The sequence below is a fragment of the Betta splendens genome, chromosome 2 (genome assembly GCF_900634795.4).
Source record: "Betta splendens chromosome 2, fBetSpl5.4, whole genome shotgun sequence".
Classification (NCBI taxonomy): domain Eukaryota; kingdom Metazoa; phylum Chordata; class Actinopteri; order Anabantiformes; family Osphronemidae; genus Betta; species Betta splendens.
The window spans coordinates 20,029,915-20,056,140 of record NC_040882.2 but is presented as its reverse complement, the minus strand read 5'-3'; the positions used below and the strand labels follow the sequence as shown (position 1 = coordinate 20,056,140).

At 48.5% G+C, this 26,226-nt stretch overlaps 3 protein-coding genes across 13 annotated transcripts in view; 1 reads left to right on the top strand and 2 right to left on the bottom strand.

Moving 5' to 3' along the window:
• The window catches only part of si:dkey-172j4.3 (diacylglycerol kinase delta), a 43,744-nt gene extending 35,870 nt beyond the window's left edge, over positions 1-7,874 (top strand). For all 3 annotated transcript variants that reach the window (XM_029137511.3, XM_055506982.1, XM_029137517.3), the window contains 14 exons: positions 545-713; positions 854-943; positions 1,046-1,130; positions 1,223-1,330; positions 1,441-1,537; positions 1,617-1,724; positions 1,820-1,933; positions 2,029-2,163; positions 2,730-2,893; positions 3,090-3,195; positions 3,286-3,375; positions 3,866-3,979; positions 4,149-4,263; positions 4,743-7,874. In XM_029137511.3, coding sequence (XP_028993344.1) covers positions 545-713; positions 854-943; positions 1,046-1,130; positions 1,223-1,330; positions 1,441-1,537; positions 1,617-1,724; positions 1,820-1,933; positions 2,029-2,163; positions 2,730-2,893; positions 3,090-3,195; positions 3,286-3,375; positions 3,866-3,979; positions 4,149-4,263; positions 4,743-4,795 — 1,548 coding nt within the window. In that variant the 3' untranslated portion in view covers positions 4,796-7,874. The remainder of the gene's footprint in view (positions 1-544; positions 714-853; positions 944-1,045; positions 1,131-1,222; positions 1,331-1,440; positions 1,538-1,616; positions 1,725-1,819; positions 1,934-2,028; positions 2,164-2,729; positions 2,894-3,089; positions 3,196-3,285; positions 3,376-3,865; positions 3,980-4,148; positions 4,264-4,742) is intronic.
• On the bottom strand, positions 7,610-11,490 carry zgc:92429 (uncharacterized protein LOC445063 homolog). Its single transcript, XM_029137930.3, has 11 exons — positions 11,213-11,490; positions 10,757-10,806; positions 10,613-10,669; positions 10,298-10,452; positions 9,981-10,084; positions 9,643-9,692; positions 9,232-9,302; positions 9,040-9,142; positions 8,850-8,969; positions 8,691-8,753; positions 7,610-8,602 (listed from the first exon to the last, which is right to left on the bottom strand). The coding sequence occupies exons 1-11, from the start codon at positions 11,274-11,276 to the stop codon at positions 8,189-8,191; spliced, it is 1,251 nt and encodes a 416-aa protein (XP_028993763.1). The 5' UTR covers positions 11,277-11,490; the 3' UTR covers positions 7,610-8,188.
• A 1,441-nt stretch (positions 11,491-12,931) lies between these two features.
• The window catches only part of si:ch211-200p22.4 (phosphatidylinositol-binding clathrin assembly protein), a 56,610-nt gene continuing 43,315 nt past the window's right edge, over positions 12,932-26,226 (bottom strand). For 8 of the 9 annotated variants that reach the window (XM_029137700.3, XM_029137728.3, XM_029137673.3 and 5 more), the window contains 7 exons: positions 23,551-23,691; positions 23,256-23,286; positions 22,954-23,086; positions 21,506-21,529; positions 17,906-17,962; positions 17,407-17,523; positions 12,932-16,931 (listed from right to left, as the gene is read on the bottom strand). In XM_029137700.3, coding sequence (XP_028993533.1) covers positions 16,917-16,931; positions 17,407-17,523; positions 17,906-17,962; positions 21,506-21,529; positions 22,954-23,086; positions 23,256-23,286; positions 23,551-23,691 — 518 coding nt within the window. In that variant the 3' untranslated portion in view covers positions 12,932-16,916. The remainder of the gene's footprint in view (positions 16,932-17,406; positions 17,524-17,905; positions 17,963-21,505; positions 21,530-22,953; positions 23,087-23,255; positions 23,287-23,550; positions 23,692-26,226) is intronic. The other variant, XM_029137684.3, reaches the window with a different exon arrangement.

Genomic DNA, 26,226 nt, shown 5'->3' with positions numbered 1-26,226 from the left:
TGGGTGTCTGCGTTCTCCGGTTTCCTCCCACAGTCCAAAGTCATTCATGTGGAGTGATTGTCTATCTGTGTATGTGGCCCTGGGATCAATTGCTGAGTTGTTCAGGGTGAACCCTGTTTTTGCCCAATTGATATCCGGTTCAAACTTAGATAATAACCCAAATAAATGCATACAGGAAATCCAAAAGGTCTCCAAATGTTGAGCTATCTATTCAATCAATGACCAACATCGTCATTTTTAATCTGAGTGAGCCAATTCTTTGTAGAAGGAATTCTTTTTACACAGGTGTCTCCTCACAGGAAGTAAAAAAAAAAGCACGGCACGTTAGATTTTAGTCAGAAACGGATGTCTATGATTTCAAATGAATCATCACTCTCAGAAGTCGCCTTAATCTTCCTGCTGAACAAAGGATTTCCCCGCTGAATCACACGTCTACCTCTCTCTGTGTTTGATAAATAAAATCTAGATGTCCTCACCCTCAACCTCTTCACTGCTACGAATGGTGGAAATTCTTCTTTTTTATTTATTTTTTTGTCACGATCAGGTGGTGCCGGCAGGTTCTGTGCCCGGGCAGGAAAGCGGTGGCTCAAGCCCCGGTGAGATCAGCGAGTCAGGCTCCGAAAGCAAAACATATCGGTCCAAAGAGCAGCTGATGCTCCGGGCCAACAGCCTGAAGAAAGCCCTACGGCAGATCATCGAACAGGCCGAAAAAGGTAGGACGGCCACAGCAACGGAGGCTCGTCCTGAGCTCACCATGTGTTGGGTGGTGCACTTTCACGGAGCTAAAAGCCTGGCTTGCCTTGTAAAGGTGGACTGTTCTGCCCCATTCACCCATCGTTCCTTGTTGTTCCAGTGGTGGATGAGCAGAACCGACACACGCAGGTCCAGAGGACGTCGTCGTCCTCCTCCATCAAAAGGGAAAACGGCGAGGAGCTCAAGGACGGTGAGCAGCAAAGGCCTCGTTTTATAATAGAACCATTATGAAGTGGGATCTTTATATGAAACTGACTCTAATTTGAAGCCAACTGATTTATTTTCCACCCAGGTCAAGGAGGTTTAAGTCCAACCTCTCCAATTGTGTTGGAGAAACCAGAGAGCCTGCACACACTCAGCTTCAGTGAGGACTTTGTGTAAGTCTGCTCTGTCTGAACTGTGCTTTCATACACTCCTCTATGTATTATATATGTGAATAATGAGCAAACCGTGTTGTGTTTCTCTTCAGGCAATGCTCAGAGAAGTGTGTGATGAACAACTACTTCGGCATCGGCCTCGACGCCAAAATCTCCCTGGAGTTCAACAACAAGCGAGACGAGCACCCCAAGAAGTGCAGGTAGGTGGGACCGAGCTAGCGCTAGCGGTGCCGCTAACTGACACTGGGACCGGAGATGGTGGCGACTTCCACGGCCTCAATGTGTGACGCGCTTCTCTGATCTCCGGCAGCAGTCGCACCAAAAACATGATGTGGTACGGAGTCCTGGGCACCAAGGAGCTGGTCCAGAAGACGTACAAGAACCTGGAGCAGAGGGTCCAGCTGGAGGTGTCGCTCACACGCATGCGTGCTGTACCCAGATGATAGAGAGAGTGCAGCTCCTTTTAACGGCTCCCTCTCTCCTCAGTGCGACGGCGTTCCCATGTCTCTGCCGAGTCTGCAGGGTTTGGCTGTGCTCAACATCCCCAGCTACGCAGGCGGCATCAACTTCTGGGGCGGCACCAAGGAGGATAACGTGGGTGCAGCCTTTGTCGTAGCGCCCAGTCGTTTCTTAAATTCGAACGAACTCCTGGAAGCTGAGGATGTTTGCTTTGCTCCCCGTGTGTTCAGAACTTCGGGGCGCCGTCCTTCGATGACAAGAAGCTGGAGGTGGTGGCCGTGTTCGGCAGCATGCAGATGGCCATGTCCAGAGTCATCAACCTGCAGCACCACCGCATCGCCCAGGTGACCAGGCCGCACACTTTCAGGGGCTTTGATCCACTTTGATTGAGCTCAGACGCCCACCAACCTGACAACTCTGCTACTGGGCTGCTTCTCAGTGCCGACAGGTGAAGATCACCATCCTGGGGGAGGAGGGCGTTCCCGTGCAGGTGGACGGAGAGGCCTGGATCCAGCCGCCCGGCATCGTCAAGATCGTCCACAAGAACCGGGCCCAGATGCTCACCAGAGACCGGGTCAGTCCAGCGCACATAGGGGTTTTTCAGGTTTCTACTGGTTTTCATTGTGTAGACAAGCTGCGTTTTATGCATGTGATGAACTCCATTGACTTGAAATGCTCCTTTCATGAACACTGCAGCAAAATATCCTCTCAGCTCCGCCGCTCTAGCTCTCTGCCCCGGTTGTTGACTCCTTCTATTTTGGGACTTCTTAAAGCACGTTCATTCCCACTGTGTTTGTTCACTCGTCACGCTGCTCAAACCTTCGAGAGCCCTTTTAAGCCGAGCACATTTGGGCCCGTTTGTTTCCATGGTTACCTCCTTAAACACGACAGCGGCGGGGGCCGTCGGCTCACTGGCCTCATCCTCCCTAAATGTGTTTATTCAGCCAAACACTGATGGTGATGTTTGAGCTAAGCGTTAGACGCCTGGTGGAGAAATTACTGTAGTGAGGTAGGTTTAGGTAAATTCATGTACAGACGTCCTTTCCTTCACAAAGAATGGAAAAAAGCACCTTCAGTTACGAGTCCCACTGCTTTGAATGTGGGTTGAAGTAAAGTGAACCTCCGGTTCTGTCTGCGCAGGCGTTCGAGAGCACGCTGAAATCATGGGAGGACAAGAGGAAGATTGACAGCTACCGCGCCACCAGGCCCCGCCTTAACTCCCAGCAGTCCATGGAGTACCTGACTGAGGAGGAGTGCGCTCAGGTTCAGCAGCTGGGCATCGTCGCAGACACGCTCATCAACAAGTGAGCAAGACGCCGCTACAGCGTACGAGCTCAGACGAAAGCCTCAGGGTTTCATTCACGGTAGTTGAAGAGAAGTGAACCTGAAGCTCTGTCTGCTCAACATGCTCCACAAATCCCCATGTTTATGGCCTCTAAGTTTGTTGCAAATATAACTAGAGCTCTTTCAAGTTATTTTTTTTTCTTCTCATTCCCAAAGGATTCGTGAGGCAGCGAAGACCCACAAACAGGTGGAGCAGGAGTTGGCCCACGCCGTCAACGCCACCGCGCTGGTCCTCACGGAGGCCAAACTGTCCAGTCCCGAGGTAAGAGAGACTCAGACAGAGGACGGACGGGGACGGGCAACGCGGGGCACACGTATGATCAAAACTGCCTGTGTTGGTGTGTGCTTTCAGTGTCTGAGTCGCAGCACGGCCGTCGAAATCGTCAACAGCTGTAAAGTTCTTCAGGGCGAGACCAGGACCCTGCTGGATGGAAAGCTACTGGTATAACTGGGAGCCTTTCTTTGTGTGTCTCACGCTTCAGGCGCTGCTGCCTGTTGCCTTTGTTCAGCTTCTGTTTGCTGTAGCTTGAGTCACACTATAATGCAGAGACGCTGCATTACTAAACACAGACTGGCTTTAATAAAACATTCATTGAATTAAATCAGGCAGGGAAATAAAATTGGAAGCTTTCTGTCTCATTTTAAGACTTTAATGCACAGATGGGCTTCCTTTGATTAATCTCAAAGTGCAAATGAATCCGTCATGATCTGATACAGAGAAATAAAGGAGCATAAATATATGTCTTTTATTCTTTTTATAAATGGGTGAATGTGTGACATGTATTCAACATTCTGATGCTAGAAAGGTTGATAGATTTAAAAATGGATGTTATCAGAAACATGTCATGGTTTATTGTGGTATGTTCATTTTATTTTCTTGCTGTAAACCATCACGTTGTCAGACCATTTCTCCTCCTCCTCCTCCTCCTCAGTCGGAGTCTCCAGCCGAAAAGGAGCTTCGTTCCACCCTGAACAGCCTCAGCGCCGAACTCCACAAGCTGGACGACATCCACTGGATCAGCCCTCTCATGCAGTGCTCCGAGGAGGTGGGGAGCGGTCCGTGCTCGCGATGCGCTGCGTGATCACAGTGTCTCTAACAGGCAGCAAACTGCCAGAGGCGCTGCCGCTGCTCAGCCCTCGCTGGTGGCAGCCCATCTCACAACAGGCCCCAGAACTCTGCTTCTAACGGCGTCTCTCTGCTTCTGCTTGGCTCAGGACTCCGTGAGGCCCAGCGGTAAAGGCAGCAGCAGCATGAAGCTGAAGATCATAACCAAGGGCAAGAAGGAGAAGGAGAAGCTCCACAAGCAGAAGTCCAACAGTTCCCTCTCAGGTACAACATCAGCGCAGAGCAGAACCTCTGCCGCACGATGGGGGAGGTGTCACGGCCACAAAGTCACCACGTGGTGCACACAGAATCAGGTCACAGTAAACAGTGAATGAATGCGTGTGGGTCCTAATAGTGTAGTTCTCTTTATAATATCTTAGACCACCGTCGCCTCTGTGTAAGATCTTCCCTATAGTTTGTCCATTTGCTGCCAGTACTCGTCATTATGTCTGAGGCCATGAGCGACAGTGCGGTGGTGACCTCACCAGCGCTGGAACGTTGTCGGCCCCCGAGGCCTGAAGCTCACAGAATGAGAAATGCTCTGTATCAACAGTCAGTCGTCTGAGCCCAGCGCTGGGGTTTCGCCCTCCGAGAACCATTTCAGAGTCAGATTAAAACAAGTCGCCCACAGTACAGAACCACAAGCAGGCTCGTCTGTGTGGACCGTGATTGGATTCACTTCTTTACCTCCCTCTCTCCTGCAGGAACGTGGGACGTCAAAGGTGGAGCAAGTGAGGCAGATTCATCGGGCAACTGAAGTCTGGCATTCGTTTTCCACCTTGCCCCCAAAACCCTGACAACTGCCCCTCAGAGCCCAGTGGCGTCAAGGCTGGAGAGGTGAGGGAGAGAACCCCAAATCCATTCTTCCCCAAATCCCAGTTGCTCCGTTTCACGCGACAGGGAGGATTTGTTTCCCCTCCTCCGAGTTCCTCTGAAGGGGCTCGGCTTTGCACCGCACCGCTCCACCACCGGGGGGCGCTGCTTTTGGCTCCACCTGCCTGAGCCGGGAGGTGGTGGGAGACGCGCGCGGGACGGGGGTGCCGCCGCACCCCACATTTCTGGACAAAAGTAACGTGTTGACGTGGTGCTTTCAACGCATGTGGTGTGCAGCCATCTTATTTAGTGTCTTAATCATAACTTGGTACAAGCTTTTTATTTTATTTTTTTTTTCATTTTTCAAATTTTTTGCATTTTTGTTTCCTAAATTATAAATAACCTTAAGACTTTCTGAGACTTTGGAAGATTATTTAATTCTTTTTGCTACTGCCATGAGAACTGCTACGGCAATAAATCAACAGAATGAACAAACTGAAATAGTTCAACTTTATCGTCTGCTGAAACTGGTGAATATCTTAAATGTTGCAAAAAATATACTGAGGAATGTATTTGTGTGGACTTGTATTCAGTTATGAATAATAACAATAATAATAATAATAATGTCAGATCATATATGATTTTACAGAGGTTCTACTGTTGTGGTTCTAAAGTGGTCCTTCTAATAGGCTGGTGTGACTTGTGAGCTCTGAGGCTATGCATCCACTCTGCAAAAATAATGTTCATTATGATGAGTCATTTCGTTTGGATGGAAGTGTGGTGCATCACTCGGTTCTTATCTAACTACAATTAACTTATCGTGGGAGTCAAACAGAAAAAAAACGACACTTCCCACTTTGCTTTTTTTTCCACTTATTTCTAAGAAGTTTCCGATGTACAGCAGCAGACGATGTGACTCAACGGGCCTGATATTTTTGGCAGTGTGTGGTTGAGGGTGTTTACACAAGGAGGAAGCATCAAGGACAATGGACACAAACATTACAGCTACTCAGTGTATTGCTCCACTCTGCCATACTAATGATTGTACCCGTATCCTTAAGATAAGAATCAGTGGATATTTGATTTTGCCTTGTCTGTGGTTCAAAGCTATTATCATTATTATTCTTAGAAATTTCTATATATTTTTTCTATATGGTATTTTCCCGAAGCTGACGTGTGAAGCTTTGCTGCTTCCCTCCGACAAACTCCTGAGCCACTGAAGCCACCTCCTGTGTTCCTGCATGTCTCCTTAGGCCTCGTTGGCCTCACGCCGCGGCTCATGCTTCTTTCCACCTGACCCGGTGCAGGACACGTACACGTACATGGTTACTCCTATTTAATCATGCGTGTGGAAGACGAACCCTGAACAAAGTAGTTCCTGATGTTTACAAGTTGAACCTTCATGCCAGGTTCAGCAGTGAGGCCTGTGAGGCTTAATGAGTTCTGCCCATCAGCGCTCTGGTAGTGTTGTGGTTAGCAGCTCCGCAGTGAGGACGGGGGCCGTGCTGTACGTGAGCATTGGGCAGCTAAAGCACGCTTGTGTCCTGTGTGGTTTAATTGCTGGACGTTTCCTGTGACCGACCTCCGCTACAGCAGCTGTTGACTCCTGCTTCCATTAACTAGAGTAAATGTACTAAATGTCAAAAGCCCTTTTCCTGAAACGGTCCCTAAGACTGCAAAAACAATTACATTTTTATTAGTTAAATGTTAGAAGTGCAAAGATTTGGCCTAAATGTTGTTGTGATGCTGAGGCATCTGCGCCTTGCAGTCATAATCCTGGGATCACTTTTAGACCACGTACTATGACAGTTTATGCACCACATGCTGTACTCCATGTATGACACCATAATCCATCACAGACAAGGCATCCGTCGTGTGAGAGTTGGGACGGGTTTGAAACGCGTGCTGCTGTGAGCTCAGGGTTCAGGCGTATGTAGACGTGTTCATGTACATGTCAACATGACTGACGTGTTGAATGTGATGGAGGAAGTACAACATATTAATGGCATCATAGCAGTTCCTTGTCAGACCTATGCCTTAGTATAGTATGTGGTTGAAAAGGGTCATAGTATGCGATGAAAACACTGTCATAGTAATAGTATGTCGTCAGAAATGTGCCTTAGTGAAGTATTTCGTAGTATTTGATCATAGTACAAACCACTGTCCAGTAAATAGACAGTGTCGCTGTTGCCATCTGGTTTCAAAGTCTTCTCAGACCAACGCATCCACAGTCGCCAGCGCCGACTCCTCACCGCGTTCAGCTGGTTCGGACACGCGAAGGTGTGCGGCTGCTGTTTAATGCTTACAGTGGCCAACGTCGTTGTACTGTAAGTCGTACATTTCAAAGTTTACTGTAACTCGCCTTGCACTTTACAAAGACGCAAACTTAATGGAGGAAAAGAAGTTCTGTCTGTGTTTGACTATATATTTTTTTTATTTCGAGGAAAATGTTTTATTTATGACAAATGCGTATGGACAAAAGTGTGTTGATAAGATTTACACATCTATCCAAATGTATAAGAGTATATATATATATATATAACACAAATTTTTGACATGGGTGGTTGTGCAGTTACTCCCACAGCAGCTTGAACCATTACGTGTGTGTGTGAGTGTGTGACATTACGCCAAACCTGTTCAAGTTTCCAGTGTTTGACAGACGACAAATGAGTCGTCGCCACAAAGCAGAGATGTTCATTCCCGACCTGTGATCTGTGCATCGCTTTAGAACAGACTGAGGGAAGGACAACGCGGGCAGTAACCGTCTTCTAGCCACTGATTTTTATTGACTCTTTGCTTTTCCAACCTCGCTGTCATTCGGACTGAAACGCTGAAGAAGCTGAAATTCAAGTCCCGCGTCGACCTCCAGACGCCGCGAACCCGAGCGGCTCGTGCGTCGTGGGAGTCAGACTTGATGTTGCACGACCGTGTACGTTGCGAGGTGTTTTATCGTGTTGTTGTGTGAAGTGTAAAACAAAGACGACGTCATGGCAAAACCTTTGGAGATTAAATGATTTACTGAAGCTGGTGTGGTGATTGTTCACGTGCACGAAAACAAGCCAAACTCTGTTTCACTCATCTGTGGTCAGTTTCAGGTTGAAAGTCAATCAGGTAAGTGGATCTGACTAATAGCTGGACTCAACTCACTTTTACGTTGACTCGTTATATCAACGTAGGTGATGTCATTTCTAGTGTTGTGACCTGTAGCTTGGGGTTTGAATGTGTAGTGGAGTAAAGCCCCTAATGAGTAATGAACAGTAACAAGCCGTGGAAACTGGTTCAGCGTGACTCATGTTTTGTCAACAGGAGTTTCACTCAGAAGTTCAGTGGCGCTCCCTTATTCCAGATCAGGCATGTCTTCGTAGCCCTCCTCCTCCATCTTCCTCTCCTCCTTCAGCCTTTTCTTCTCCTCCTCCGCTCTCCTCATCTCCTCCATGGCCTTCTTCATCTCCTCCTCCACCTCCTGCTTTGTCTGTAGGATCTGCTCCTGCTCCACCTGCTGGTCCTTGTCCTCCCGCTTCCTGTTTTCTGGCGTGTCGTAGGCCCATTCTTCGTCCGAGTCGCTGATGTCGTCGTCGGCGATGTCCCAGTCGGCCCGGTGCGACTCGGCGGCGGACTCCTCTATGGGCTCGGGCTCCGCCTTGTGGTTGGGGTCCTCCAGCTTGCCCCAGGACACCTGGTCGGCTTTGCGCAGCGAGATCTCCACTTTGGACGGGACCATGTGCACCGAGCTGTGCTTGACGTCGACCACCTGAGGGAGAGCGTCCAAAACAAAGCAGGTGAAACAAGCTGCAGGATGAGACTCAGGAGCAGCACCTGTTCATGATAAGAGGACTTACGCCCCAGAGGTGAAACTCGCGCTTGAAAACCTTGTTGTTCTCAAACTGGATTTCACAGGAAAGCTGCAGAGAACAATGAGCAAAGTAAACGCGTGCTCGGTTGCGGGTTGAATCGCGTGGGTGCCGGAGGTCCCTCCGACCCGCGCCTGCTGGACTCACCACGGTCCCGTTGGCCTCCACGGAGGAGACGTCCGGGTTCGCGTTCTTGGCGTAAATGGTCACGACCACGTCTCTGGCCGTCTGGTGCCAGTCGTGGCGACAGGCCACCTTCTTCTTGTCCTGAAACGGGAGGAAACGCGTGGTGGCGTCCGACTCAAGCGACTCATCATCACACACCGGCGTTCGGTACCTGTCTCTGGACCCAGCGGTGCTTCCCTGTGGTGCAGCCCTTCTGGTCAAGGAACGCATTAAAGTCTATGGTCTTAATGCAGCAGCAGCTCCAGTACTTGTAGCTACAAAACAAACAGGAGCCTGTCACTCACTGCAGCTTCATTGGACCTTGATGTGTGATTACTGGACCGTCTGTGTGTGTGTGTCTCACCCCTCGTGGAAGACGGGCGCCCCGGGGTGGTGGGTGCAGGCCTCCACGCTGGTCTCTGGACCTTCATAAACCTGCACACAGACACGTCTGATGAGCGCTCACATGACCAAACCCCCTGTTTGGGTGCAGCGTTTCTCAACATGAGCGCGGGGACCCACGTCGGGCCGCTTGTAGAGCAAACGGGGTCATGTGAGCTTTTAGTAAAACAGGAGCGTCCAGACTCTCGACATCCTCGTTCGATGAACTGCACCTCAGCACTGTGGCTCAGTTCCCCGCTGCGTCCACTAGATGGTGCACTAAGAAACCAAACTCGGCTGCAGCAGAGGATCGATAGGCTGAACACACACTGAAGCACATTCATAACTAAATATTTGATCGCGTCTCGACATTAGAATCATAACACAGGCTCACCGCTTTGCAGCCAGAGTTCTTGCATCGGGTCCCTGGTACGACGGCGCTTTCTGTTGAACAAACAAGTGGAATAAGAGACGAATTAGGACGCGCCGCTCACTGCACATCGCTCGGTTTAAGGCCGTCTGGTTCTGTGAAACGACGAGACTAAATCTTCTGCCAACATTTCAGCATCACTCGTCTCCGTTGTTCTGCTCTGTGTTTAGATCAGGGGTTCTCTTGAGGACCAGGATTGGGCACCCGGGTTTAGATGAGTGGGGATTTTGGAAACATGCAGATGTTGTTGCTGCACAGAGGAGTTTCCTCACAAACTCTAAAGGCGTCGCGGTGAAACTGACCTTTCTGCTCCAGCTCGGCTCGTTTGCTAATTTCCAGCTTGTCGAGCGCCTGAACCAGAGATGCTGACACTTTCTGGGGCAGCTTGGTTCTGGGCTCGTCTGAACTGCAGACACACACACACACACACACACACACACACAGATCACAGCTCAGTTACACACTGATGGGAGCGTGAGCCCAGACTGATGCATGGTTTCTATTTATTTATTCCAGACAGGAGGGCAGGTGAGCGCTTCCAGCCAGTTACTGTGATTTATGCGCGAAAAGACAAAATTCAATTATGTTATGTATATTAGAAACAAAAGGAAACGCTCACCTCGGCCGCTCCTTCTGTAGTTTCTCGGCAGATTTGGGCCCCTGGTAGATTATCTCCCGGCTGTCGCTGTGTTTGACCTCAGCCTTATCGGACGACACCTCCGGCCGCAGAGGCTCCTGGGGCTTTGTGTTGCTGTGGCGACCGCGGGTGCAGCCCTGTTGGAGACGAGAGGTCACTCCAGTTTGGAGGAGAGTCTCCACTGTAAAACGTGGTTTTAACGTTGGTGACGTCATTGTTCAAATCTCAGGTTCCGCGTGCGGCTTCATGTGCATCTTTAGTTCAGGCTGTGACGCGTCCCCTCTGCTGTTACTGTACCTTGATGGAGAGGAACTCTGAGAAGTCTGTGGTCCTCTTCCTGCAGCAGGACCAACCCTGGAGAAGAACAACACGCACGGGTTCATTCATCAGAACAAAGCTCCTGCTGCTTATGTGCTTCCTACTGTAGGAGACGACTTTTACCTTCAGAGCATCGTGGAAGATGGGAACTCCTGGATGGAAGAGACAGGAATCTTAAGGAGGGGGAAAAAAAACACAGTCAGTCTGTATATAGACACAGCAAGCAGCTGTTTGTGTGGGTCAAAGGTCAACTGGGAGGCGTGCGAGTCCCATAAGAGGAAGTGGGTTCCTGTGTAGCCCCGCCCCCCCGAGCCATGTGGCCGACATGAAGATTTCTCCAAACTCATTTCCTCAAACTCAAACTCAATCCAAACTCATTTCCTCAGTTCTCACAGAAATACCTGATCACTCACATTATTTATATGCAAACATGTAAATGAATAACAACATTAACAGATGAATCTGTTCAGGATAATGCAGACTAATATGAAATATTACTTTTTGGCGGTGAATGAGCCCAGGATCAGTTTACGTCAGACACACAATCAAAAGGCTGGTTGGGAGCAGCATCAGACTCACCATCCTTATTCTGGTCGGGCGCATAGTTCTGTCCGCAGCCTCTGTTGTAGCACAGTAAAGCCATGCTGGCCTTGGGTTCTCCCTGCGTCTGCGCTCTGCGTTCGGTCCCTGCTGCTCTTAAAGCGGTGCCCAGTTCTCCAGAAGCTTCTCCAGCCGAGCGGACGGGAGCGATCCAGAAGAGAGCGGCGCCTTCTGAGGGCACGAGGAGGGAGCGGAGGGACCCCCTCGGCCGTCCCCGTCCCCGTGGCCTGGGCCGGGCTGAACCAGGGACCAAAATAGCCCCTCTCCTCCTCCTCTCTATTTACAGCTGTCAGAACTTATCAGGAGGTGGGGGCGCGGATTCCCCCCTGGTGAGTGTCACCTGTCAGACAGGGCAGCCATCACAGCAGCGACGGGTCCTGCATAAAAAATCTAAGTAATAAACTGCTGCTCACACGTCTGAAACATGAGAAAGGAGGAAATGACCTCCTTTGTTCTTGATGATTTTGAGCCTAATGTGACTTTGTTACTTTAAGTAATATTACTGTAAGACCTACGTTCCCTGCTGGGCTCTGACCCGAGCAGCTGATGTGGTTTCCTGCAGCCCAACTACACGTGTTATCAGTGGTTTTGTTCATAATCTCTTTCATCCTGAGCACAAAGAGCAGGTGGAAGCGCCATAAATTATTCACAAAGGACTAAACGCTGCAGTTTGTCACGCTCACTACATTTTGAGTGATCCATTTCTTACTAAGAAGCACTTGGTCAGAAACACAAAAACAACCAAATTCATCACCTGTGGCACCGCCGAGCCTCCCGATGTGACTGTGGAGCGAATGAACACAAACAGCGTTCATTATTCAGAGCTCAGGAAGAAGCCAGGAGGCAGAAAGCTGCTTTCACACCGCTCGCGCTGTTTCGCTGGAACGTTTGGGGATAAACACACAAAGTACACGGCCGATAACAGGTAGTTTGAGGTTTTATTAGGTCACGGTTCCCACAGTTACTGGAGCGCTGGGATGTTTTTAAAAGGGGCTAATGAGGTTTGAGTGTGAATAAGTAAATAATGCTCAGCTTGAATGTGATTAAATAAATGTTTAGTCAACTTTTTACACTGTGGGAAAGTTTTCAAATTTTAACACTTTGTTGAACCTTGTGAAGCATCAATTCAGCTTAAACCAGTGGCAAGTCATCACGCGCGGAATTTAAAACGCTATATTTTTGGTTATTAAGCTTCCTCCTAATTATTTTGTTGAATGGCAATGTGGAAAATGTAAAGATAATCTTCAGCAGTTGTTTATTTTTGTTCAAACCATTATTTTGTTTCCTTAATCGAGTGGCAGGAATGTGAAGGCCAGTCTCGCCTTTCAGTCAGTTTGGTACCACAGAGAAGTTCTGGAGTCGGTCCCTTTACACAACAGATAAAGACTCACATTACAAGTTGAGAAGTACGAGTATCACAACCTGCCAATCGCCATAAAACTCAAAACGTGAAAAGCATATTTCATCAGTTGCGTAAACACGTGTTGAGATCTAAGAGAAAATCTCAAGCCCTCAGGCTCCACGATTAAAAAGCAGAGGATGCAAAGTTAGACTGAAAAGGCCTTGAGTTTTATTTTCTCTGACTTAAAAGTAGACGTTGGAAGATTTGTAGGTTTGAGGCCGTCTGAGTTGCAAATTAAAAATTAAAATCCTCCAGCATTTGTCAAGAAACCTAAAATAAATAATGCAGACAAGAGCTTAGGAATGGAAAATGACTTTATTTCTTCCAAAAGAAGTGAGAGACAGAAAAGAAATCCCTAGAATAAACAAATATTCTGCTGCAAAATAAAAGCCCATGATTCTCCTCAACTGTAACGCTTGCTTGCCTTTCCATGCGTGATACAATCCATATATTTCTGCTTTAAATAAATAGAAAAAAAAATGTACAAAGAGATGGGGGAGAAGACAGAGAAGAAAGCGAGAGACAGATCGGAAGGTGTAGTCTGCTCAAAACCATTTGGCATCATTGAGAATTCACGGCTGACCCTGGTGGGAGGGTGAGCAGCCCTGTCTGTGACGCCTCCCCCCATCGAGTAGCAATCATACCTATATACTGCTGTATGAAGGCTAATATCATCCATGATCAGGAAATTAACGAGTAAATGAACAAAAAGCAGCTGCAGATTATGAGTGTATGTGTTTAAGCTCTGTGTGTGTGTGCGTTTCTCTATGTACAGAAGAGTGAGGCAGCAATCCGAGGGTTCTTACCAAAAACACAGATGTAGAAAAAACAGAACGTGCACAAGAGATCTCTGATTCAACACACCGACTCGCTGACAAAATGAGGAAATCGATCCGCTTTAACAGCCCGTCTTGGTTTCCTTCCGTACATTTATTTATTTATTTTTTTGGCAATGAATCCTGAACAGCGACCCACAGATGGCGCCACAGCAGTGCATCGCTTCAAGGACAGAGCTGCTGTTGAGGACCAGTGACATCTTTGGGAGAAGTGACACAAAAGAAAAAAAAAAAAAAAAAGTTTGGCGCATCGTTTTGCTACAGTGGCTCTTTAATCAACGACTGCTTCTGATCCATCGACCGAGTGGCCGGACAGACGATACGTTTTAAAAAGAGGATTCATCATCATCATCGTCATCGTTATCACCATCACTGTCACGTCATGCTTTTTAGAAAAGGGACAACAACATCGACATCGCTACAACCATGCACTCGCTGAGCTGGGACAGAGGAAGGTCCTGCTCTCTGGACCACGAGGCCTTGGGGAGAACAGGACAGCTTTATATGACATCAAGGGCATGTGTCCTCCAACACCTGGGTCCATGCTACAACAATACGGAGGTGGTAGCAGCTTCTGACGCAGCCACACACAGTCCTGGTCTGAGCCCAAAGGGACCAGGGCAGTGGCCGTCACCAGAGAACAGTGGTTGTACTGGGCCGCTCCCAGCGGTTGTACTGGGCCGCTCCCAGCAAAGAGCCTGCATCAGGATAAAGCTGGCGTTACGACACTAGTGAGACCACGTCAGTCTCCTGGTCGACGAGAAGCTGACAGACAGAATAAAAGGACGAACTGTGAACAGGAGAGATGGGATCTGCGGGTCGACCCGGCGTCGTGACTCGCTTGCGTTAGATCCAGTGTGACGATCATCTGGATCGGAGCCACCTCAGCAGATTCAATTTCCACAGTGCCAGTTTACCACGTCACATTAGAGACAGTAAGTCAGCGTTCACAGAAAATAAAGAAACCTTGGTTCAGTCACTTTGGGGCCAGAGGGGTTTCTACTTATACAGACAAGACTTTTATGACTGGCCAACTTGGACCCCTGCTGAGAACTCAACCCAAAGTCCAACGCCTCCCTGCTAAAGCTGGGATTATGCTTCTCCAGGCTGACAGCAGCACACGCTTAAACACCAAGCATGGATTTACGAACAAGCGGAGTCTCTGCTCGGCTTCCGCTCATCGGTACGAACACATCGTGCACCCCCAGAGAAGCACGAGTCCCAACTGGCAGGACGGCCCCGGCACCGTGTTCCCTCAAAACCCGCCACATTCTTACAAAACGGCAGCAGACGCCGCAGCAGCTCACTAGCGTTTGGACGAAGCGCGGCTCCAAACACGCGACTCCCGCGTTCGTCATGCAACACCTGGAATCCCGTTTACTGTTTCGGTTCAACAGCCCATTGAGGCCAATGACATTATAATGTGAGGTAAAGATGTTATGACGGGGGGAGGGGGGGCAAAAAGGATGAGGCGCTAAACTAACAGACAGTGAGAGGAAAGAGTGCACTCAAAGCTAGAGAAAAGCCTAAGGTGGCTGAGCCTCCAGAAGGGTTGATCTACAGCTAAAGGACAGACACCAAGACAGATAATAGAGCTATTCATACCAGACGCTGGCAGAGGTGGGGACACGCTGGGAAACCTACTGCAAGAGCTCATCTACAGGTTTCAAGGAGGATACTATGGAGAGAGGCTAAGCTAACACAAGACCGCAACAAGAGCAATATTCATCAAACGGTGAGAGTGATGGGAGACAGAAACTAGCTAACACCACTACTATCGGTTTAACAGCTACACACCGAACGGACGAAGCGGGCTACGAAGCGTCCTAGAGATAGAGCAACTAGACAGCGCAGAGACTGGAGCCAGGTTCTGCTTCACAGCAGAGTGGGCGATGAGTGCAACACCACTGACTGTCACTGATGGATGCAGACGCAGGACCTGGAGTAAAAAAAAAAAAAAAAAAAAAAAATTCAAGTTCCTTGTTAGAGGGACAGGACAAGAACGTCCGTTACCTGCCGCGCCGGCTGGATCAGACGCAGCAGCCCTTCCAGCGCTCCTCCACTAACAGACAAGCTATTGAAGCTCAACTCCGTCACTTCAGTGCAAAGGTTTTGCATGTGCATTTTGCGACGTTTAGTTTTACAAAAAGACTCGCTGGCTCGCGTTTGGCTTGTGATTCGAGACGATCCGACCCTCGGACGCGGCCCTCGGCGGAAAATCAGGACGTGAGATGCAGCGAGCGTCCGAGTCGACCCCCCGGGTCTCCGTGGAGACGCATTCGGGCCTGACGCGCTCCGAGCCGCTCGCATTGATTCAGTGCAATGGAAAGTGAAAACACTCGCTCGCTCTGTGCTGCATAACGCAAACCTGCCGAAGCTCCTCTGACGCGATGGACCCATGAAGACGAGACGACAGATACACACAGCTCGTCCAGGAGCTAGAGCCGCACGTCCGTTCTACTGCAGCCTTCTTCATCTGTACTTGCAGCCAAAATCTATCAAACACGAAGTCGCGTTCGCTGGAAATCTGAACACACCAATTGTTGCAGTGGACCTGAATGAGGCCGACGCGACGCGCACCGTGCAGGCGTGTAGTCGCCACTAACCCCTGTCTCCTCTGTGTGTATCTGTAGAAGAAAACAATGCAGTGGGGGGAACAAAGACATCAGCTTAAAACTCAGAACGAACACTCAAATACTAGAAAGAAAAGGTTTAACAAATCGCTGTTATAGCCCCAAAACGTTCAGGAGAGGCTGCAGAAGAAAACACTGAAAAGTACAAAGATACCCCAACAGAGCGGAAAATTACAGCAAACACACTCGAGGAGAGACGCTGAGGGTCTCCCTGCTCGGACAGTGGAGACAGTAAGAGAGGGGACGGAGGGAAGACGTCTGAAACAACCCCCGTGCTCACACAACCACACCGCAGACATGCGTCCTCTCCCGGTGCTCCCACGCCGCCGCCGCACCCAGAGAGGACACAGTAGCACCAGTATGAAATAAAGCTAATTCTGCAGCAGAGGCTCCCAAAGCAGCGGTGACTGAAAGGCGGAGGTGGGAGGTCCTCAATCCCCTCCTCTCCGCCGCCGTTCTCCCGCATCCGCATCCACTCAGACATCACTGCATCGCTTGGATTTAAATCAGACACTATAACAGAAAGAAGCTACACACACACACACGCGCACGCACGCAGGGAGTTGTTTCAGACAGAAAGCAGCGAGCGTGACTTCTTCCCCATCGCATCCCTCCGTCCTGTGTTATGTGGTCCTCTCTTCCTCTCGCAGGCCTGCTTTTTGGTGTTTCGCTAACTCGTCCGTCCGTCCGTCCGTCTCTCGGTCGCCTCATCGTGGTCAAACCCTCCCTCCGTCCATCTGATCATTCCTCTCGTGTGTTTTCTGCTGCTGTTTGTCACTTTTGGCACTCTGCTTCCCATTGGACTGCTTGAACTACATGAACTGCATCTGCAGGCACAAAGAAAATGAAGAACGGCATTTATTTGTTGGCGCCTTTTAACAATGCATTGAAAAACAAATTGCCGCTGTGATTGGATCCCTACAAAGGCAACGAGATGATAGAGAAAGAGATTCATAGCAACCCCCTAATTTCCAGCGGCTGAGTAAGGCTGCCTGCTCACAACACAATTACTCAAACGAGATAGAAATACTGTGTCTGGGGCGACCTGGTGGACTCTGGTGTACCTCAGGGCTGTGTACTGGGCCTAACGTAGCACAACACAAGGCTGAAAGAGTTCAACAACACATGAACCACTGACACTTTTTTAAATCTAGAACCAAAACCTTCTATTGCGACAAAGTGCAATCAAGACTCTGGTTGACCTCATGCAGACAGGTTTTCCAGCTGAAAACAGTGACCTGCGATTTGACATTTGTCCATAAAGCAAGTCTTCAAATACTAGGCGCGTTTCCTGAGCATCACCTGAGCTCCAGGCATGGGTGCGAAGGGGTTGGTGGGTCTGAGAACAGGCTGGTTGTACATCATGGGCTGAGGAGCCATCACTGGTACCCCGCCCATTTGACCCATCTGTGGAGGGACCTGGAGAGAGAGGGAGATGAGGGAGATCAACATCAGCAGAGGCAGTAAAAACGATTCAAAACAAAATGTTGAGAAGGGACATGAGATGCTTCTACAGCTAAAATATCCAAATATTGCTGAAGAAATTAATTGTAAGGTCAGAACGAGCAGGTTCCAGCTTGCTCCTCTCGGCTCCTACAGTACTGTAAGCAACATTTCTGTTAAATTCACCCTGAGCCTTGGGAAACTGTGATTGAATTCCCTGACATTTAACAGATGAAATGCATATTTTATGTAAATGACCTTCCACGCGCATCGATAATGGAAACAGCGTGTGCGTTTGTTAACACGGGCGCCTGCGTGGCATCTGGGCGAACGGTGGGATTGTGGCGCGTGGACTCACCATTCCATACACAGGCACTTGCGGTGTGGTCATGGGGAAAGCCATGGGGGCTGGAGCCTGGAACGGACAGAGGCACATAGCAGGAGTCAATACCCGACGACAGGAGGCACATCAGCCCGGCCTGTGGTTGGACTTTATGGATTAAATAACATTTAGAGAGATCCCCTCAAAGGCATTTGTCATCTCTATGAGACTCTGAACACACATCCTACTGTAGGTGAACACAGTCAGAGCACATTAGGCCACAACCGAGGTGTTTAGCCAAGTCCAGCTGGGAACAATCACGGCCACCACTTTAAAGGAGGCCGTTCAGTAGGACAGTCTTTATCCTTGCCCTCTTTATTTCACAAATCACAATCAACAACACAAATCACTTTATTTCACACCGCCAGCTCTGCCACACATGACAACAGGGTGGGAGCGTTAAAACCCCGCTGAAGGCGTCTTAAACCATCCGTCATGATAAATGAGGCAACTGCGTGGACGCGACTCGATCATCGCAGCGGTGGGAAAAACTCTGCGGGAGCCGAGCGTTCCTGCTGAACGTTGCAGCGTCGTTTCGTACACGGGGAAGTGTGTGACTGAACGACTAAACGCAGAGTGCGTACAGAGTAATTAGCCGTGCGCCTAAATCATACATTACCGCTGCCATCTTGTTGGAAATGATGGATCGCCTTAATCGCCCCAGGTTTGGGTTTTTCACAGGCAAAAACACTGGGATTATCCTGTAATTGCTGCCCGTGCAGCAGCGCTAATCAATGCATTACACAAACTGCATCATTTGCACTACTGCGTCGCCCCTTCAGCTCGGCGCTTGTTGCTGTCGGCGCGTGGACTCAACGCAACGTGCGTCCGCCGGCTCGTCTGGTTTCTACGTGGCTGCTGGTGAAACGTCCCACTGCTTTTCGCCGCTCGCATTCCTCCGGTGGCTGATGCGCAGTCAGAACAGGTGAGCCGGTAAACTGATGGCAGCTGATTTAAAATCCGAGCGCCGGGGAGCGCGCTGCGAAGGCCGATCAAACCACCGATTGATCTGATCTTGGGCTGCAGCGCTTTCAGAGCGAAGCCGCTCGCGGAGACGCAACAGAGCGACTCAAGCTAAACAAAATAGCTGTTAAATGATGGTCCAAACGCGGCTGGTTTCACTGCGGCTGAACTGTGCCGCCTCTGTGATGGTGGGTGTCACATTTTGAAATCGACATCTTCTCAATGCTCCAACTCGCCCGGGAGACACAACAAAGCAGGTTGGACCCCGTTTATGCATCATTACACCTTCGCTGCTGGTGCCTTTTGTCCCGCTGCCTTCCGGCTCAGCCGCCGGCCCACGATGCATCAGGCTTTAGCGTTCAGCCGTCAGCGTGTGGCTCTGCGCGGCCTCCCTCCTGCTGCCTCTGTCATGCGTCCTGTCTGCAGCCTGACTCCCTCTGCGTTCACTCCTGAGATCATTCGCATATTCCACCCGCAGTTGGAGCCGCGCGCAGCCACATTTTTCACATCCCTCCTTCCTTTGCTTCTAGGTTTCTTCTGTAGCGACACACTTCTGACATTAAATAAGCTGCAGGGTGAAGCTGAGGCTAAATAAGTGACGTATGTGTGACTTTTCATGTACTTTACACTGTTGTGTGTCAGACTTTAATCTCAAATGAGTGAGTGTTGGGTTAAAACATTTCAGCCTAGTTATCGGCTGCTCTGCTGCCCGTCATATTACACACGTCAACGATAATTCAACTGATCATGGAGGTTACATGTATTGTTTTAGGAGTCAGTTATAATTTCTGTTCAAGGACATTTTGCCTTTATTTTTCCTCCAGGCTTTAGTTGTTCCTGGTCAAAGCACTTTTAGTTTGCTTGTCTTGCTAAAATCCAGGAAAGGACTCAGTCAACTGCTGACCAAACAAAGCAGAGACTTTTGTCTGGAACCATATAGGAAAGGAAATACATTTTTTGGAGTATTGCTGAGACAACAGAATTTTCTGTTAATTTATTTATTTCCCTCTAAATGATTCCCTGTAGGCAATTTCTGTTTATCGTGCTCTCGTTAGTGAGAATCAAAGACGAATCACCTTTCTCATCTTGTCTGAGGGTTTATCAAACAATGTGATCACTGTTTGTGTTGACTTGTGGCTAAGCTGCGTTAAGTGTTTGCTAAAATGGCTTCCTGCACTATGCGTCTTTATTAATACATCAGGCTACTATAGATTGTGAATATTCTGGTTAGATGAACCTGGCAGCTTGTATCTGTGAGAGTTGCTGCAATCATCACCACGTACTGTACTGTATGTCACCAGGTCCGTTTTCATTAGCAGCGATTTAGTCTCTTCATTGTGTCTGACTAAGTGCAATGATTAGCGCCTATTCATCGCTGCGCCGCTGCAATCACCAATTCATCTGTTCACCATTTAATGCAGCTCTGGAGTGTTGTTATCCTACTGTGATGAAGCAGCTGTAAGCATAGTAGGAGGAGCTGTTCATGCATCTACCTGTCCCTGACTCCTTCACGCAGGATGAAGACAGACCACCGGTGTTACTTCTGATTTGTGTGCTGCTTTTTTAATACGAGCAGACATCCAGTGGTCTCAGAGTGTTTGGCCTGTTCCAGTCTATTTTCATGCAAATGAGCGCACAGCTTTCAGGGCACATTTATATCCCTGCTGCTAGTAACTGCACATTATGCATAGTAGGGAGCCTCACCTAATGCAGGACACCTCACGTTTTAGTTGTATGTGGGCAAACAATATTTACCTACAAAACTGGACGCTTGACTTTCCTTCCGTCACAATAGACTAAAACATGTGTACACCCACACAATTATCTATTAATGCAAATTGCCTGTGACACTGTTCCTGTGGGGACTCGAGGCCGTTACAGTCTACAGACTTCGTCTGCAGCCGCGCAAAAGGGCAATTCAGGAAACGGAGATGAATGTTTGGAATACAGAAGACCAGGAGTGCTGCACTGCACTACCAGGTACCTGTAGGTATCAATAATGATGAAGGCAGGAGGTTTTGGGGGGGGGGGGGTCTATGTTTATTAATAGAGCTTTTCTACACAAACACTCAGATCATCATCCAAGCGTGAACCTAAATCAGACATACATGAACAGGTATGGACTAAAAATAAGAATGGCAGACACCATAGTGCAGTTATATGGTTTTTTTCAGTGTCAGTGGTGCACTAGAGCGACAGCGGGACTCCCGTAAGTGTGTGTCCACCAAGTCTGACACAGTTCGGTTAATTGCTGATTTAGGTGAATGAGACAGAAATGCACAGATTCTTTCTTTCACAGTCTGTCTCAGCTTCGGTAGAACAGCCCAGGAGGAGCTGCAGGCTACGAGGGGAAGATGGCATGTTGTTCTAACTTCCCGCTATCAGTCAGTTTGCTCATAACTAGCACAGAACATTAGTTCTGCAGCACACAGGTGACAGGGCTATTTGTGGAGATCGAACAGAACAAAACCTGATTCCTTTTAGACAAGAGTTTGGGTGGAATGCAAGAAAAGGCAAGAGGTGACAGAAGATAAGGAGGAAGTGAGGAGGAGGCTGGTAGCACAGGTTACTGAGCAGCTCATTAAGACGAACTAAACAGGAATAAGTACTTACATAACTAGTATAGAACATTCCATTCTGCATCAGGACGCAACAAGGAAAAAAAGACAACAGACAGAGAAAGACAGAGAAGAAAGATGAAATGGCAGAGAGAAGGATTTCAGAGAAAAGTGACAAAGGCAGAAAAATGAGGGGGAGATGATGAAAGAGGGAAGCAAAAAGGGTAAGAGTGAAATAAATTGAAAGACGGGAGAGAGAATGAAGGGGGAAATATGGAGGGGGTGACGTTTTGAAATAGAAATTGATGCGAGAGAAGCAAAACAAAGAAAACGAGATGAAGGTTCACGGAAGAAGCCAAAGAAGAATAAGGAAAAAGTTTGGAGCAGCAACAGCAGGTAAAAAGGTGGAGGCAGAAACAATTAAAGAGAGAAGGCAACAGCAGGTCACAATGAGGATTCACAGATGTCAAACGCAGGGCAGTGAAAAACAGCACGAGTAGATGACAATGCAAAACACATGCAATAAAGCAACAGGAGCGAAAAAAGGGGAAGGAAGATGATTGGATGACGATGCAAAAGCAGCGGAAGACGTGAGCCAAGAGGACGAGTGAGACAGGAAGGAGAGATTAGAGGGAGTGACAGCAGGGACGGAGGGAGAACCAAGAAACAAAGGGAAGGGGATCAACAACAGAGAGCGAGGAGAGGGGGGGAGAGAGAGAGAGAGAGAGGGAGGAAGCGGAGGGTTAGTGACAGTTTGTCCTCGTCAGCCAGAAACTGCAGTCCAGAGATCACGAGAACAATCAGGAACTGCCAAGATCAGCACACACACACATGCAGGCGCACACACGCACACACACACACACACACACACACACACACACACACACACACACACACACACACACACACACACACACACACTGAACCAAGTCAATACGCTCACGCCACCAGTTCAATCTATTCATAGGATACAAGTGCAGAACATGTACATGCGCATGGACAGGACAAGCATTCAGGCAGTTCAGTCCATGAAGGTGCCTTCAAGTCCCATCCAGTCACTGAAAGCGAAGTGTAGCTTCTGTGGGGCCATATTGATTTGTGAACTGTTAAATAAATAGTCTGGCATTTGGGGAATCGTGTTCGCTTTGTGCCGCTGAGCTACTGTGGACGGGAAAATGAACTGTAGGGCGTAGTAGGTGGACTGAGTCAGACAGTAGCTGTTTACGCGTCATCCTGCTAAGCCCAGATAAGAGACGGCTCATCACAGAGTCTGAATCAAGTGGCAAACTGCTTTCATTTTCTGTTGTTCCGTGTGGATTAAACAAATGTGCCATAACATGAATTTGGGGGCTTTGTGTAAAGCTTTTACAAAGCCAGCGTAGCTGCTCCCCCTTTGCTTCCGCCATGAAACCAATGGATTTATGACTGCATGGGTCTTTTTGGCAGCTGGGGACTTGCAGGCACCTTCACAGCCACGAGCGGCCGAAGCGCGTGGCTCCTTACCACGTGTGGCACGGGCATGGGCTGGGGGGCCATGGGCGCGGGGCCCCACTGCGTCGTTGACATGGTCTTATTCTGCCAGTTCTGGCCGCCCGTCAGCTTCTTCTCCACAGGCTGGTTCCACTGCATCTCTGGCCTGGAGACAGACGAGCACATCGTGGGCACAGAAAACGAGGTGAATGCTCAAACACTGCACCTAATTACGCTAGGTGTCATGTTGAGGTGGCGCGGCGTATGACACACGATTTGTTTTGTCAGTGCATAAATCCTGCTACTGTTCTACAAGCATAACTGAAGACACTTACTTCTTGGCTGGGGTCCCGCCGAACTGAAGATCTGAAGAGGAATAGAAACAAATTAAAGACTAAAGAAGACAGTAATATAACACTGAACTGATTTTCAATAGTGTGTGATAATTATCCTTGTGTGGAATTCATTTTATTCTACCATGAGTGAAAATGGATGTAAAACCTAAAGCTGTGTGTCTATATGCTCATCTAAACAACATAGAAATGCACAAGTAAATGTTTGCTCTATATTAGTCAGTAAATATTGTTGGCTGCCCCCGTCGACTGTGTGCACACGCATCTCAACACTCACTGCCCACGAGGTTGGCCAGAGAGGAGTCGAGGTCGTTGGCCAGCAGCTTTCCTCCAGGATGGATGGCCAGCTGTGGGTGGGGAGGCGGCGCAGTGTGTGTGGGAACCGTGGGCTTCAACAGGTCTCCTAGAGCATCAAAGCCTGAAGGGGAAATTAATAATAGACACTTTACCTCTCACTTACGAACTACAAGTACAACAGTATCGTATCGTACAAGATCCTACTACTGTGCTTTAAAACCAGGCTGCGGGAAACAGCAGCAGCCGCAATGCCTCGAAGTTCACGTTTGAAAACACATTTTCAGCAGTTACAGTGTCTAGGTTCCCTGCTCCCTTCAGCTTTTTCTAGAGCTGCTGGATGCAAACGTAAAGACTGTGTCCGTCTGCTCACTGGAAACTCATCTGGAGAGGTGGAAAGCAGCCACGTCCAACTCTGAAACTAACGAGCTCAGACGCCACATTTCGCTCAACTTTTCAAACGCATCCTGTTAGAATTCACCGGATTAATGAAGCCGCGCTGCTCTGTACGGCTGAGCTGCACCTCCTTCGCGTGGAGCTGAATCTGACTGCTAGCTTCGCTGCTAATTGAATTCTCCCTGACCTATTTTTAATGCGTTCTTCCACAGACTCCTGTTTGGAGCACGTGTGTTCCAGCTACACTCCAGCCCCACTATTTTTTACTGTCATCCAGCAGCCTCATTCTCTCAGCGGCAGGCCTCTAATACCTGACTCAGTAGCTTGCAGCAGTTGTTCCAGATGATTGATTTATCTGTCCATTGCTGTACATTCCCTGACTCCACACACTGATTAGTTTTGAACAGGTGTGGGACTGTTTGTGAGAGTGGGATCGTGTTTGTCGCCGGACTGTAGGTGTAAATGTAATTTCCTGTGTTCAGTGTGTGTGTGTGTGTGTGTGTGTGTGTGTGTGTGTGTGTGTGTGCGCTGGGTGGGTGAGTGGGTGTGTAAGTGGCTGTGTTAACAACTTTCCATGTCAGCAGTCATTCAGCTAATGGCTGAGTCTTGGTGTGCTGGTAGAAACCTGAAGGTGTGACAGTGTGTATGTGTGGAACACACTGGACTGGAGTGGAATTAATGCTCAACATCGATAGAATGAACAGAAAAGACTCAGTAAGAGCAAACGTGACAATGCACAGATTTCTAGATAGATTTATAAAATGTATGGGTGGACATTTAACCTGCGTCCTGACGTCATCGTTTCCTGCTTGTAGCCTGTAGCGTTTAATAGTTAAATAAATCAATACAGCGCAGAATGGAAGCAGAAACAAACCAACAAAAGGGAGCAAGATGACAATACAAAGCTGGGAAGAAATGAAAGTAAACAAGCAAGACAACTGCTGCGAATGCACTGCGACTGCAAAGAAACAGAGGAGGACCAAGGAAAAATAAGAGGGAGCTGGTGGTGGGAAAAAAAAGAGGGAGGAATAATATTTAGTTAGGAAGCGGCGTGTAGGTCTGACAGTGGTGCTGACACTAGAGATTCAGAAAACGCTTTTCCTGCGAGCAGAGCAGATGGGAGCGAAGGAGGGAAGGAGGGGAAGCATGCAGGAGAGGAAGCGAAAGGGAAGACACTGGTACAGCCGCTATCTTCTTAATTCTCCTGACTCTAATTCCTCTTCTGTTGTCGGCATTTCCATTATTGTTGTCACCGTGATAAAACACTTTGGCAACGCGGGTCCGTTCCTGTTTCACCACTGTGCCAGTGAAGCTCAATGAATTAGGCTGAACCATGAGAGCAATAGGCGAGGAGGAGAGGGGGGAGGAGGGAAAAGCGAGTTAAATGAGCCCCTCAGACTTACGGCCATGAGAAAAAAGAAAAACGGCAGAGGAGGAAGAGGAGGAGGCGATGAAGCAAACAACCAGAGCGTTGTAACAAACTGGGAAGATAACGCTGCGTTAACTCAGGTGTTTCTGCAGCCGTCGCTACAGTTTAAGATCAAAGGGAAGAAAAGGAGGAAATCCATAAAGAGATCCACTGCAAAACACTAGGAAGGTGAATTCCTACCCACGAGACTGTAGATGTGTGGATTAGCTAAAGCCTTTTGCAAGCATGTGAATGTTATATTACATACAAACCAAAAAGCTGAAGGGCCCCTCAACAATAAATGATGCAACAAACATGATAGATAAGGAAAATCTAAACCAGACCATAATAACTGAATGGAGAAACAAGGAAAACAACAAACAGTACAAACTCTGCATGGTGCAGGTGCAGTATGAAAAGTATGAGGATCATATGATGCAGATTTCAGCAGAGACATCAAAAGGAGAAAAATCCTCAACTGCCCAACAAAATTTGCATAAGCAAGATTCTGAAGCCTGATTTAAAAACCTAAGGATTAACATAAGGATTTCCTCTCCTGGTGATGAAAGCTTTAGTGTAACAGAGCCTGAAGACACGGACCAGGAGGAGCCAGTACAGCAGAAAACACATGCAGACGCCAGGAACGGATCGCACATTAAATCTCAAAGGAGGAGCCTTAGTAAAACATACACAAACTGCCCAACAATGCCTTCATACGCATAGAATAAATACAGGAAGGTGTCGGTTATGGACAAACACAATCAGATTATGGAGACAGAGGAAAGAAAAATGACTGAATTGTGAGGGGGGGGAGAAGGAAGGGGGAGGAGAACAGATGGAAAGGAGTTGCCTGGG

What these genes read in the sequence shown, in the direction of transcription:
- zgc:92429 (XM_029137930.3), bottom strand. Translation starts at nt 11,276, where the DNA reads ATGGCTTTACTGTGCTACAACAGAGGCTGCGGACAGAACTATGCGCCC. An exon ending in CAGAGTTCCTCTCCATCAAG is followed by an intron (nt 10,453 to 10,612) that starts GTACAGTAACAG and finishes CGTCTCCAACAG; the next exon opens with GGCTGCACCCGCGGTCGCCA. An exon ending in CTACAGAAGGAGCGGCCGAG is followed by an intron (nt 10,085 to 10,297) that starts GTGAGCGTTTCC and finishes GTGTGTCTGCAG; the next exon opens with TTCAGACGAGCCCAGAACCA.